General features: G+C 41.9%; 1 protein-coding gene across 9 annotated transcripts in view; it reads left to right on the forward strand.

Moving 5' to 3' along the window:
* KLHL3 (kelch like family member 3) overlaps window positions 1-15,314 on the forward strand; it is a 94,650-nt gene that overhangs the window by 52,584 nt on the left and 26,752 nt on the right. For 6 of the 9 annotated variants that reach the window (XM_083428869.1, XM_083428870.1, XM_083428871.1 and 3 more), the window contains 2 exons: window positions 9,524-9,637; window positions 13,433-13,539. In XM_083428869.1, the coding sequence (XP_083284995.1) occupies window positions 9,524-9,637; window positions 13,433-13,539 (221 nt within the window). Of the gene's footprint in view, window positions 1-175; window positions 199-7,394; window positions 7,494-8,742; window positions 8,823-9,523; window positions 9,638-13,432; window positions 13,540-15,314 lie in introns of those variants that run through there. The other 3 variants (XM_083428876.1, XM_083428874.1, XM_083428875.1) reach the window with 3 other exon arrangements.

Below are 15,314 nucleotides of genomic sequence, written 5' to 3' on the forward strand. Positions count from 1 at the left end.
TGACTTATTTTGGGGTATGAGGTTGGGGGGGGGGGCTTTTGGCATGTGCAGACAGATAATGGCTTTGCATGATCCACCTGTGGCTGCCTGATATGGAGGACATCATGTGATCGGATCATCACTGTGGTTGATCAACACAGTGATTGATCTTGTGATGTGATTCTGGTCACATGATAGACTTCCTCTCCATAAAGAAATGTAAATCACAATTATATAAGGAAAGACATGCAAAGTGAGCCAGCGTTTACAGTTTTGGTAGTAACTGCCAAAACGATACTGAGCACGCTTTTCTCGCTTTTGGTTGCTTATTTCAGATCTTTTAAATCTTAACCAGTTTGGCAGTATTTTAGACACTTAAACCAACATGAGTGTAGAACATTTACAGATCCATTGCGGAGATAATGCCTATGTCTCCTTCTAAAGCAGAGACAAAACCAGAACCACCAGTGACCTGTAACATAGCACACGAAAAGGCAAACAGTAATAGGTACAGTACACATAATAGAAGGGCCTTGTCTTGTATTGTTCATTTACAATATCCGTGATGCTTAACGAAGATTATAAAACATAATACTTGGAACATGGTGAGAGGGTGTAGCAGTGTTTTCCACTTTACAAAATAGAAATGTGTTTTTCCTGCATTGTGACGGGATTTGAACTGCGTGAAACAATTATGGAAAGAATACTTAGTTTTGCTTTCTTGGAAAAACAGGATGTGCAGAGCACTTCCTCTGCACATTGTGAACTGGATGCCTTCAGAAAAGGGGGAAAAGTTGAGGCTCTGCTGCATATGGAAGCAGTAGAAACATCAGATGCAGTTCCTTCCCATAGTATAGTATGATTTAACTTGTTGCTGCTATCGGTTTGTGATGGAATGCTGCTTCAGATACTTCTTTCTAAAGGTTGAGATCCAATGCCTCCTTGAAATCAGTGGAACATCCCACTTTCATATGCCCAGAGCTGTGTCAGAGCTTGTTCCTTATGGTGTATTTTCACTGAGCTGCACTATATGTCCAAATAACTGCACCCACATGTGTTACTATGATCATGTAGACATTTTCCATTCACTGTTGTCCTTCAGCCTCATGGAGTGTCTGTGTGCATTATTTGGAAGACCTGTGTGAATAAGCTCAGTCATGTGGTTTCAGTACAGTCATACCTTGGAAGTCAAACGGAATCTTTTCCGGAAGTTCGTTTGACTTCCAAAACGTTGGGAAACCCAATCGCAACTTCTGATTGGCTGCAGGAAGCTCCTGCAGCCAATCAGAAGCCCCGTTCGGGTTCCAAAGAATGTTTGCAAACCAGAAAAGTCACTTCTGGGTTTGTGGCATTCGGGAGTCAAAACGTCCGAGTACCAAGGCGTTCGGGATACAAGGTACGACTGTATTCACCTATATTTCTTTACTGTAACCTGCCCTCCCCCCCCAAAAAAAGTATAATGTTTTGTTACTGAGTGGTATCTAAATATTCTAAATAAATCCCATGTAAGTGTGGGAATGTATCACGAGGAAGCACTTTGCTCTGTTTGATACCCAGTGTTTGGGGAGGAATAAGTGAAGATTGTCAGGCTTGTAAGATGGTCTCTCTTTCCTTCAGAACTCATTTTCCTGGCATGTGCTAAAGATTGTGGTGAGATCCATCCAGGGCCTATTGCAAAACCGTATCAGCAAAACGGTTTATTCTACCCACAGTCTACTGGTCTCTTATCCTTGGTGTCAACACACATTTATGGTATATCTGTACATCTCTCCAATAATTGCAGAGAGAGGGAGAGAAGGGGGCTTTCGACTGTGGGCTTACTGTACACTATCAGTAGCTCAGCCTCATTCCCTGTCCACTGGTTATCTTGATGTACACACTTGCTCCTAGATTCTTTGAGAGCTTTGACCTCCCACTGGAGTTGCTATGAGTTTGGAATCTGAGGACTTTGCCCATTTGTTCGTGATGAGAGAAATTTGTGAGAAGGAAGCAGCTTCGTTATATACTGTATATGGGGTTTCAGAATGAGAGATGACCACATTTAATAGACTAAGTTGCAGGCAGCTGTCACAGTAGAGCCAGGAGCTGTTTCATGGGGCCATAGCTGTGGTAGCTGTGGATATATTATTAAAGATAGTTGTTCAGCAGTCTTCATAGAAATATGTATCTGCGTGGTTCACATAAGAAGTTAGAATACAGCTATTCTTATAAAAATACGATCCTGAGCACCAAGTTCTGTGCAACCTTGGACAGCTCAGGTGATGGTTGGGCAGCACTAACGAAACCCCCGGCCTGTTCTTAGAACACAGAGAACAAACATTTGAACAAACAGTTATTGGGGATGAGGTTCCACTTAACTTAGGGGCACTGACTTGAAGAAAAATATACATCAGGGTATTGGGGGGAGTGGACTGCATGTCAGACTTTCTTTCTGGCTTCAGCTTGTGAGAAATGAATGGTATTAGAGCCAGGAAAGGGAGTGGGATGACTGGAAGGGATGCATTCATCTCCTTTCTTGTAGTAACCGGGATGCAAAAAAGTATTGGAAAGCCCAGAGCTCCAGTCATTGCTAGTTTGCTGAAATTATTGGAGCTGAGTTCAGTTGCCTGGATGTAGGAATGACAGTGGTGGTGACGATGACTGATGATACTAGAAATGCTATAACCAATGTATGTAATACTGAAATTATAACCAAGGTATGTAATACTGCTAAAACATTGAATCCCTCTTGAGTAATCAGAGTGTTGCACACCCACTGTCTTGTAAACTTTAAATTCCCCTGTAAGGTGGGAAACTGAATTTTGACAGTGGAATAATTAGAGGAAGGAGGAGTGAGGATAGCAGGGGTGAACCTCCTTAATCACTTTTAACTTCTATCTTTAGATCAGTCTGAAACCCTATTGGGAAGCCTTCTCCAGATGTTTTGGACTACAACTTCCATCATCTCTGACAGCGGGAGTTGTCATCCACAACAACTTAATAGCATCAGGCTGTGGAAATGCTGCTGTAGGGACTCTCATATTGCTTGCTGAACACCACCACTAATGATAGACACCCTGCAAGGAACTATTTACTGTACTTGGGCCAAGTAATGATTTATTTCTGAGCACGTAGATGTGCATTGCAGTTCATATTTTTGATGGGAGCAGTTGCCAGAACAGGTTGTCTTGCATCCATAGTTAATGCAATTCCGAGACTCTGGAAGACTAATCCCATGTGGTTTCTACAACTCCGTGTTGCTCTTGACTCCAGGCCCATGCTGACAGATGGGAGTACCTTCAGTAGTGACTTCCTCCCTACAGGGATAGCCTGGTAGATGGCATGTGTGCTATGTGTTCTGTCTCAAGGCATCTGTTATCCATGGAAAGTGTTGGGTTCCTCTACATGTCTTTCCCTTCTCACTGACATGCGTTCACTGTTATGATTGTGCATTGTTGCAAAGTACCAGTTGACTTTGCCAAAAAGCTGCTCAAGCTGTCTCTGCTTTTCGATGCTGAAAGTGTCTTTGAAATTTTGGAAAGCTGATCACGTACCCCAAGCAATGAGATTCCCTTTCTGGCCAATATGCAGTCAGAACTAGTGAATGCATAAAAAGTGCTGCATAAAATGCATAAAAGTGTTGCCTTAGTCTTATCAAATCTTATGGCAGTATTGCATCTAAATAGTGCTAAACAAAAAGCTGTTTAATTTTTGCTTGAAAAGAAGTGATTCTTTCTCTCTACACCCCATACCCTATATTCATGGCTATTTGCAAGTATTCTTCCCCCAGTGCCACCTTCTCTGTTGTTTCAGTGGTCATATTTCTGTTTCAACCCTATTCTAGTGATCAAAGACAAATCCCAATGGTCTTCCCAGTAGCACAGTCCACTTGCAGTTCTTCAGTGGGAATATGCAGAAAGAATTAAATGGTGAGGACCATAGTATTAACTTGACAGTCCTGATGAAAATTGTTGAGCTATCAATAGCAGCAGTGATCTCCTTTCTGGAATGTTGTTCAAAACCAATTCTTCATAGTGCATGGAGCAATGCTACTCATATTAAAATGTGTAGGAAAGGACTTGCTCTCCCTGTGTGCTGCCAGGTTTGTGACAAATGAGCATAAATTCATATGATGGTTGAATCACTTACTATATGTGATAGTCTGGGTATAGGAGCAAGAAAAACTAATGTGATCAATGACTGAAATATTTCAGCAATAGCAGTTGTTTGGTGGTTGTAATTTTTATTTAAAACCTTGTAAGAAAAAGGTTTAAAAATGAGTATCTTGTATGTTTAACAAAACTAACACCACAAAAATCAGCTGCGTGTGACTGGGTAATAAGGTTAGGCAGTGACAGTGGTACGTTTTCTTGATCATTCAAGCAAGTCCCTCCAATGCCTTTTTTGCGTCTGAAGGATGCTTAATAAAGCTGTGCTGTGTACCACAGAATGAGTCCCAGTCCATTAGTCTTTTGGCTGCTTTCAGTTGACACATCGGCTTTTCAGCAAAAGCAAGTGTCCAAACCAATTCATACTAGGTTTCTAATGACAATCCTCCCAGAAATATCCAGCACCTCACTGCCACCAGGACACCTTTATATTTATTGCAAATTGTTATTTGAATCCTCGTAACCATCTAATAAAGGTTATGCAGCCAAAATTCATTGTGTCATATTCCCAAATAATATAGTCGTACCTCCGCTTACGTATCTCTCTGGTTACATAAACTTCAGGATATGTAAGCGGCAAACCCGGAAGTATTTCTCTGGGTTTTTGCCACGTGCGCATGCGCAGAAACGGTCTTTGCGGTTGCAAAAACCTCAGGATCCGGCCGGACCTCCGGAACGGATCCCGTCTGCAAACGGAGCTACCACTGTACTCAGCTCTTCTAGGGACATTATGGTTACATCTGATTTTGTAAACTATAGAAATAAGTCCCTGGAGAGACTTTGGTGCATTTACCAGCAGGTGCTCCAATGGGGCAAGGTCCCTGGGTGCTTTTTATTGTCTGCAGAACTAGAAGTAAATGCACCACCCAATACTTTCTTTGTCAATTCACAGGTTACTAGATCATCTTCCGGGTTTCTGTTCAGTGGGTAAAAGCAGTTCAACTTTCTAATGACTCATTATGTGCCTCAACACCCCCTTTGCCCCTCCACATTTATATTAGCAGTATCATCAATATCAAGTGATCAGCATGACAAACACCATTTTCATTGCTAGTTATAATAGCATAATCAACACTACTGTTCATATGCCTGCACGTGCATGAAGGTAAGGTGCGGGTGGGAGTGGCAATGCAGTGGCAAGACCTGTTCCTTAGCCCTATGTACACTCATTGTCTGCACTTTTCTATGCACATATAGGTGGTATGTGTGGTGGGGAACCCTGCAGAAAAAAAGTTGCTAACACCAAAGTGAGTGTTGTTCTGTCTTAAAAGGCTTTTACATCACTGTCCTCAAACACTGGCGTGAAAGGGTGAATTGTCAGGCAAACAGTAGAACTGAGCTTTCACAATGTGCTGGCTAGTATGTAAATTAAGCAGGAAGAGCTGCACGTATCTGTGGGCTTTGTAGGGATTGGAGGCAAAAAGACTAGAGAACATGGGGTCTGTTTGGTGAGTATAAATGTTTCCTCTTGGGCGGGCAGTGGGGGAGGAAGAGCCTTGTGCTGAAAGTAAGGTAGTACGCTAGGGTGCAAAAGTAGTATATTGTGGAAGAACTGCTAGTATGCCAGGAGAAATTAATTAATTAAATGTTCCTGTGAACAGAAAGCGCCAGCTTATAAAGGAGGCAGCCCATTCCACCTCTGCTTGTGTCTTTCTCTGATTTTCCTACTTCCCAGTTACTCTTATCAGGTTTAATTCTGTTGTATCTCTGTATGATCCAAGGATGAAAGCTGAAGGGTTTCCTGTTTGTGAAGTAGCAGGGCTTTAAAACAAGCAGGCCTATTATACATCAGAGGCATATAAACAGAGCACAGAATGTTAATATCCAAATTGCTGATTTTAAATAAGCCAGCAGTGCTGCTAGGGAGCTTGGGCCATGGAGTAACATTTTGTTTGTTGGTTTTAATGGAATTCCAAATGTGATTTCAAAGTGGACATACTTGCATCCATGAAAGTGCTGTGGAATACTCAGGTTGGTGGTGGAGGCTGAAATGTGAAGCAGGAAATTGAACATAAGTTCTGAAGTTTTTAAAACATTGTGACTGTGGAAAGAGAGAGCAGGGTGAAGAATCAGTTGTTAGCCAGTTGCCAACAATCTTTCAACCTTCTATCCTGCTCTACTCTAGGCATGTCAAACTCAAATGGGTTCAGGGGGTCCAACGCTTCTCTGAGCAGATGCATTGGGTCCACCCCAATAATATTGTTGCCACGACCACCCTGGTTTCGACTGGCCATTCAGCTCCAGTGTGCTACCCCAACATTTGTGCCACTATGCTCCTTGTCTTCCAGTTACCTCTCATTTCTCCAAGCACCTGAGCAGTCCTTGTTCCCACCATATAAACCAGGGTGGAAAGCTTTTCTTTCTGTAGAATAGGAGTGGGGTTCCATGACTTGAGTCTAGCAGTGTTGTCCAATTAGCACAAGGACTTCCCCCACCCCGGCACCCCCCAATCTGTTCCAAGGGTTTGCCCAACCCTCTGGTGCAGAAGTGGAAATCCTGTTTTGCTGGTGGAAGTCCTTTTGCTCACAGGACAACATTTTTTGATATGACCCCTCAGGCCTAGGACTGAATATAGCCCTCTGAGTGTTGTCTTTTATTGTCTTTACTTTGGGGTACTTTCTAGGCGGTGATCTCTCTCTGTGCCCACATCCCCCCCATTGACCTTGCTACTTCCCCTCCTCAAGTAACTTAATTGCTTTGATGTAGAGGTGTGAGGGTTTATCATCATTTCTTATCACTTGCCATCACTTCTTATTGGTTAGGAGGGAGAGAGCAAAGCTGTTAAGTCTTCACCTTTTGTTCACCAGTATATTGCCTTATCACTTACCACAATGTTATTTCAATAACAACGTTACGGCAATTTATAGCACAGCACTGCTTCCTACAACAACCACTTCAGTCCAACATCCTGAACATTCCCATTGTTGCAATTGAGGCAGCTAAAACTCATGTTTGTTTTCCCAGGAGCAAAGGGAATTGCTGCCTCTGCAATTCACATCAATTTTGCCTTGGTAGCCTATGCTATCCTGGCATATTCCAAGTACCATATTCGTTGACCGCTGTGCAGCTAATTTAAATGGAAGTGGGGAAGAAACTGGTGTTGAGGTGTGTGATAGCAGTCACTGGAAGGTAAAGCTCTCTTTCCCCAGCTAAGGAGAAGCCCTGATGGTGTGAAGTCTGTTAACTGTTATGGGCTATACTGGAGATCCCAAGTAAGGACACAGGCCTCAGGCCTCATTTAGAATTACTGAGGAAGACAGCTGTGCAGTTAGGAGCAATATGGATTCTAAACACCTCAGAACATGAGGGTTTAGCCTCTGCTATAATAACTGACCCAGCAATACATCTACTTTCCCCCCTACATAAGTAGGTAACTGTTTTTCATTCCTATACAGAAGACTAAAGTACTGTATTGTGGGAAAGAACCAGAGGCTTGTTTGGATGGGTGGATGGAGGAGAGTGCCACAGGAATATTTCTCTCTCTGTGTTTGTGTGTGTATACACACACCGTATTATTCTGTGTATAAGATGACCCCATGTGTAAGACGCCCCCTATTTTGGGGGACTCCAAATTAAGAAAACACCCCTCAGCACTACCTGTGTATAAGACTAGCCCCAATTTTAAACATAATTTTTTGGTAAAAACTAGTCTTATACACGGAAAAATGTGTGTGTGTGTGTGGGAGAGAGAGAGAGAGGGAGAGAGAAAGAGAGAGAAAGAGAGAGAAAGAGAGAGAAGGAAGAGGATAGGAAAGCTAGAATGAAGAGGTGGCTGAAAGGGATAGAGTGTACTAGAAAGGGATGAGGCAAGATACTGGAACATTCCTTTCACCTCAGCCTCCTTCCTGGTATTTCATGGGCCTTTTTTTTTTTGCTAACAATATATACTGGTGGTGATAAAAACAGAGCTACAGTAAGGTTTGCAGAAATATATCTGGAACAGCAAGAAGGATTCTACAAAATGTTTTCAAAGGAATCTCGATCTCGATTTAACCTATATGTTGGGTGTGTAAGGCAAACTTTACGGCAGCATTCTGTTCACCAGCACTTTTTGTGAACTGTGTTGCCTTTCCTTGTGCATACACTGCTACCACACCAGAGGTCTGGCTTGCATGTGCAGGGGCTGATGGCCTTGTTTAAATGTGAAGCTGGTGTATGGAACACCCCATGGCTGAATTCTGTCTTGCCCAGCGTTATGTTTAAATTGGGCCTCTCTCTTTAGGAAATGGTTCAGGCGCTTTGCGGAAGTATTTGCATACAGCTGTATTGGCAGTGTTGTTAGGGAATGTGTTTTGTTTTGTTTTGTCTTTTTGTTTAGAGGGGAAACTGGTTTGGCAAGATTATTTTGTTTGTTTCCATTGCCTTTAGATCTATAACCTGCCTTTTTTACATTAAGGAAATACATTAACTCTGAGTAACTTTATGCATTTTAAATTAAACAAGGGTTTTGGGTCTTTTATGTAAGGCCCAGTTCATAAGACCATGAAATTACACAGAAAGGACACATGGACTAATTTTTATGGCATATAGTGAGGTGGCTGTGCATTTTGTTTTACTGCTTAACTAAGTCCTGATTTCCATTGCGCATTGACAGTTGTTTGTGCCCACATAATAGATGTACATCTATTGAAACATTAGGAACTGGACATGTAGTAAAAAAACTCATTCTGTACACCTACATTCATTCCTTTTAAGGTAATATGAACTGACCTTCAGTCTTGGGCAGAAGGATTAATTGGGTTGTTTTGCATGTTAACTATAGAGGATGTATAAGTGACTCCTGCAGAGAAAATGTGCGAGTTCCCCTTCACACAGTGCTTGGATGCATGGAAAAAGGATGTGTGACTCACACTATTCCTGCGTCTTGGTAATGTGCAGAATAGTTTATACACTTGCCTATTCTAGGTTTAATAAAAAGTATTGGGCTGTGGTTTGTGTGTGTGTGTTCAGTAGATAAGAGATCAATGATAAAACCACTGTAATCTGACTGTTGTAGCTTTGAAACCCAAATGATCAATTTCCGTTTGCCTTTCTTAATTTTTTCAGAAGTGGGTAGATATGCATATGTCTTGCTTGAAATGTGAAATGCCCAAATCTAGGATCCACAAATATTTGTATCAGTTCAGAAAAAAAAAACCTATGCATGCTTCTCTAGCACATATTTCACATAGTTGTGTAGAAGGCATGTACAGCATAGCTGAGATCTTAAAAGGGTGCTCTAGTTACACTTCAGAACATAGTGGAGACAGCTGCCAATGCCAGATAAAACCATGAAACTGTGATACCACAGTCAGTGAACATGCCAGTAGTTTTGCATGAATTGTTATTGGGTCATATTTTCCTTTATTTCTTGAGAATTAAAAAAAATTCAACTTCCTTTCCCCCCTTGTCTTTAGCATCAAGAGATCCCCCCAACCACTTGAGGAAGATGAAGATAAGGACCAGCGAACAGTGACCATCAATCCTTGTCACATGGGAAAGGCATTCAAAGTCATGAATGAACTAAGGAGGTACTTCTCGTGCTCAATTTGCATTGTCATGCCCTTGCCGCTTGTTAGTTTGAACAGGAGGCATCTAAGCTACATATTTACTTTGTAAAAAAGAGGTTCCGTTCAAGCATTGCTTTGAAGCAGGGTTGTGTCTCAAAATACAAAGTTCTGTGTCATGTCAGTCTCCCAGATCACACAGGTAGTTCTCACACAAGGATGGTGCTTTTATGCTAGTGTGGAAAGTTCTTAAGTTATTCAGATCAGTTGCTTGATGCAAAACTTCATAGGAACATGAAGAGCCTGCTGGATCAGGCCAGTGGCCTATCTATAGTTCAGCATCCTGTTCTCACAGTGGCCAACCAGATCCTTGTGGGCGAAACCATCAAGCAGGATTTGAACACAAGAACATTCTCCTCTCCTGTGGTTTCTAGCAACTGGTATTCAGAAGCATTGCTGCCTCCAGTGTTACTGATGTGACGTTATTGGTGTGAGTGTTGTGATATTGAAGTCAGCCACAGGAGGATATCAAGCATATTATAAGTATGATGTTTGAAATGGCTTGGAATTATTCTACTTGGAATTATTCAGTACAAATCAAGATAGCTGACAGGTTATTCAGTAGAAAGAAGCAAGCATAGTATTATATGTTTGGAGGCCTTTGCTGTTGCTTCCCTTTACACAAACATGCTTGTGGCTGCTTTGCTACAAACAAAATATTTTTTTATAAACCCACTTAAACATTTTCAAATGTTCCCACAGTAAAAGAATCTCTCTTTAAATAAAAAGAATGCTCGGTGTGCTTTTTCATTTGGTGCAAATCACCACATAATCAAGATCTCCAGAAGATCAAAGCTATTTAAAAAGTGATAATCTAGTGTTACACGTATTACAACACCTACGTTTAATTGCAGAGAAAAATGGTTAGTGCAAATTGATTTCTGTTTGACTACCAATCCTTTTGCACACCAGTTAGAAATTTCATGTTGGCTAAAAGAGCCTGTTTAGGTTCCTATGTTAGTCTACTGTTAAGTCTATTTTGTTTTAAATACCACAATTCCTTGTTCAGTCCATCATTGGCCCCACATTTGTCTATAAAAATTGGCTCTAGGGTAAACAATAATCATGTATGTAATTAAGATAGGGGTCTGTGTGTCTGAGTTTGTCATCTTTTCTTGAGCTTAATCTAATTACATATCTGCCTGCCATACATTATTTAGAGATGCAGTAAATAAATCCAAAATGTCTCTGTTGTGCCCAGGATAGATTAAAGAGTTATTTGTGGGTCACATATTTATTCCCTGCTATCCGATGAGATTTAGTTTCTCATACATAAAAGTGCTTGACTTTGATTGGCTCATAGCAGATTTGTGCATATCAACATGTGCAGCAAAATCTTATTGTATTGCCTATGATATAGTGTATACTATATGCAGATCCCCTAGGAAACATAAATTCAAGGCAGCCATTTTGGCTGCCTTCCTGCAGCCAATTGGAAGCTGTGCCTTGGTTTCCGGACATTTTGGAAGTTGAATGGACTTCCAGAACAGATTCCGTTTGACTTCAGTGGTATGACTGTTCTTGAATTGCAACACACTCTGACCAGGACAGGACTATAGCACTCTTCAGAGGTGGCTGCGGAATTGCTGCAGATGCTATAATGCATAAAGGCTTGCCACCAAATTGCTGGGCAAAAATTCCTTGATAATGATCCAAATGGTGATGTGCTTTTAAGCGTTATGGCAATGCTATCAGATGAACACATGGAACAGCAGCTCCCCACATCATGTCTGTAATGTCAAAAGGGGCATCAGCATTATGTGAAGAGTCCTACACCCCCCCCCCCTCGTTATCTTGGGGCTGATAGCTTCTACTTCTAGTCTGCTGTCACAGAACAGGAGGGGACTGGAGTAAAGTTGCTTATGTGCCTGAGCACTTGGCTGCCTAAGTTATGTGGAATATGTACTTGGAGTGATATAATATTAGCTTATTCCTTTTGTAACTTGAGTGCAGTGGGGGATAATGGGGGAGCGTATGACAGTGCTGCTCTTTGTGGAAACTAATGGCTTCTCTTGTGCATGATGCCCTTTTGAACATGTAAGACTACAGCTGCCCTTAAGCCTCTGTTGTCTCTTTCCTTGTGTGCTTATTACCAATTTATGCTTTTGGCTCCCTGCTGCTGCTGAGCTGTAGTAGAACTAAATTGTGGCATTTGCTTGAATGCCTTAAATCTGTTGTTTTTAGCAAAGGCTGATTTCCATGGCAATATTACGCACATGGCAAGTCTGGACCAGTGAGAACTTAATGATGACTGGGGCTGGGGGGGGTGCACTTTACTCCATATGTATGTCTGCTGGGTTAGCCAGTGGCCATTCCTGTAGGAGGTCAAGAGGCCACAAATGCATCGGGTCCCTTAGTTTATAAGATTTCAGGCAGAGTCCCTTGCATTCCTCTCCTCCCCACACTGTAAAGTATATAGTATTATGTCAATAACAGGTGCTTCCACCTTCCCATTTAGCTTGGAGTTCCTGGACTGGCTAGTATCAGTGATAGCAGCTGTGCTTTGAGCCTTCGCTGTCACAGAGGATGAACTGAGAACAGGTGGCCCTTGTCCAGACATGGTGACCTTGGTAGTGGAAAGCCAGCAAGAGGCCTCCTTCTTAGCTTAACCTGTGGAGTCCCCTGCTTTCCCTAGCTGTTGTGTAGTGTGCTAGACTTGTGTGCTGCAAGAACCCTAGTGGCTGGAGGCTAGTGTGCGCTATGTGGCTAGGATGCTATTTTAGGGGATCAGTGGGAGGTGTATGGGGCATGGGAGGGAGGAGAGTTTCCTTACCCCTTTCTATTGTGTTGCCTGCTCTTACTATTCATTCTCCGTATCTGCTGCCTCTCCACCTGGGATATCCCAGTGGCAAGTCCTTTTTGTGTGTAGCATCCCCAAGCAGATAATGCACAATTTGAGCTACAGTGGCCTTTGCTGCTGCTGCCCACTCAGTCCCTTTGCATACCCCTTGTACAGGGAACATGTACAAACTAGAAAGGCTGGGAGGGAAATAAGTTGCCAACACCTGCTTCTTGGCAGCCATCACAAATGGTCTCTTCCTCCTAGCAGGCCTACTGGTAGCAGGCATGGCAGTGTTGGGAATCATCGGGGGGGGGGGGACTGGTTCTCTACCATTCGTGTGTGGTCTAGCCTCAGTTTTGAGGACAATGCAGGAGGTTTGAGGTAAGTGTATGTACTCTTTGGGGGTAATTTTTTTTGGAAGGGCTTGAAGAGGGAGGAGACTCAATGCAAGACAGATGAGGCTACTGCTGTGTTACCAACTGCTTTGAATAAAAGACAAAGCCCCTCCAAAGATGTTTCTTCGTGCTATTCCCATTTATTTAAAAATTACTTGACATCCAATAATGGATTACTGGTCTTAAGACACCTACACATAATTACAGAGGGAAAAAACCTTTTGCATAAGCTGTAGATATAAATATATTCAGCTCAGTATTCATCAAAATGGATGAGGGGTTTTTTTTAACAGTTCTTTGTATGTTTGAACACTTGGATCTTGAATTCACCCACATATTGAAATAAGATTTGCGAGACTATAACCTTGAAATCTAGCTAAATTGTCATGTTTGTTAATTAAAAATGAACTGAATATCCCAGAGGGCTGCCCATAGAGGCTACAGCAAGCACCTCCCCATCCCCCTTAATAGTGCTGTATAGCAGAAGAGTCATTCAAGGAAACTAGACCATTTCAAGTCTGCATATAGAAAGCGCAGTTTGGAAGCATGTTCTGAAACCATGATTTTTTGATGTCTTCACAGCAAGCGGCTTCTCTGTGATGTGGTGATTGTTGCTGAAGATGTTGAGATCGAAGCCCATCGTATTGTCCTGGCAGCCTGCAGTCCGTATTTCTGTGCAATGTTTACAGGTATCTTTGGGCGTTTGAGCAAATGTTATTTGCTGATTAAAATATATTTGGAGTCAAGCTATGTTTTGGGTGCTAGTGTAGGGTGCAGATTCTAAGATGCAGATTAGTTCTATTTGGTATCCATTAGGGTTTGAGTATAGGCCTCTGACTGTTTTTAAAGGTGTTCTGTATGTGGGGCGGGGGGAAGGAAACATGAGGTTTATAATATACTATGTGAACAGCCATTTGTGTGTGTTTCCAGATAACGTATCCTGCATTAGGAGTATTCATCCCAGACTTGATTCTACTGGTGAGGCATGTCAAAGATCGGAGTAATCTCCATAATGGAGACCATTTTCATGTTAAGGCTGCCATGGGCCCGGGCTCAAGTTTGTAGTGAGCCTGAGGTTGAGATTTGAGGGATATTTTGTGGGGATTCAGCCTGTGTGCTGCCACTGATTCCTGCAAAAACACCACCACATTTACTTTGCCTCCCTTTCTTTGCTTTGTCTCACTCTCTGTATGTAGCAGCTTTAACATGTGAACTAGTCCTTAGGAATTTTGCTATAAGAGAACAAAAGACACTGCATGGGGAATAACACAGATTTCTGAATGACTGTTTTACAGAAAATGGTTTGGTAATTAATTTAATTGTGGAAGTATATAGCACCATTAATATATTTTTACATCTGATAGCTTGCTTTTGAGGTAAGGTGTGGATTTTCTGCTTTTGCAATAACCATTGCAGTTGCAAACCATAGTTACTTTCCTCCTTGTTTAAGTGGTGAGTGGTAAAATAGACAGACACCTGTGTACTCATCTCATTTGACATGCAACATGTGGGGTCCATGTAGGGTTTTGCTTTTAAAAAAACACTTCTATGTAAGACACTTGTCTTGTGAGAATTGGCCCTTAGAAGTAGCAAGGTGCTAGTTTAAAGTGCATTTTAATAGCTGTGCTGATACTACTTGTTCAGGTTGACTCCTGCAAAGGTGAAATGTAGGTAAGGACCTAAATTAGTGAGCAGTTGGTGGATCTGGCTCTTTAAGGACGCCTTCTGGCCCCAGAGTGAAGATGGAAGAGGTTGGGACCTAATCCTAATCATCCCTGGGTCACTTTAAATTAAGGTGCACCTGTGGCAACCACTTCTGTACTAATCTTAATTCAAAACAGCAGGACAGGGGAGGTGAAAGTCATGTGGTTGCCATGCTACCATGCCATTATCCCTTTCTGCTTCTTGATTAACAATAAACTAAGTTAAAAGATGCTTATGTGGTTGCCAGGCAGTGACACATGTGATTGCCCCTAGTTCATCCCTTTTCCCTTTTAATGCTCACTACGGAAGCCAGTATGAACTTGTAACAGCAGCCTCTTCACAGTCTTTCTTGGCCTAAGATGGCAGGAACAGAGGAAAGATTCTAGTAATGCATGTACTTTGTAGCCAGAAGGTTCCATCCCTGGGATCTCTAGTTAAATTAAACAAGTGAAGGAAAAAGGCCTTCCTCCTTGCCTGAGATTCTGAAGAGCCACTGCTAGTCAGAGAAGACTGCAGTGGGACAGATGGGCAAATTTTCAGACCATGTATGAGACAGCTTTAGTATGGGTTCATTTATTTATGAATTCATAATCTGTACTTCCATAACAAAAATAGCAAAGGGGAATACTGTATATAAAAACAAAATCAACAGAAATATCAATGAAAAGGCATAATTGGTTAAAATAAAAGAAATTCATGTTGGAGAGGCCTGTCTAAACGAAAGACATCTAAAGGCAAGGAGGAATGGTTCCTGCTGAAC

The sequence above is a fragment of the Podarcis tiliguerta genome, assembly GCF_965153285.1.
Source record: "Podarcis tiliguerta genome assembly, chromosome: 2".
Taxonomy (NCBI): domain Eukaryota; kingdom Metazoa; phylum Chordata; class Lepidosauria; order Squamata; family Lacertidae; genus Podarcis; species Podarcis tiliguerta.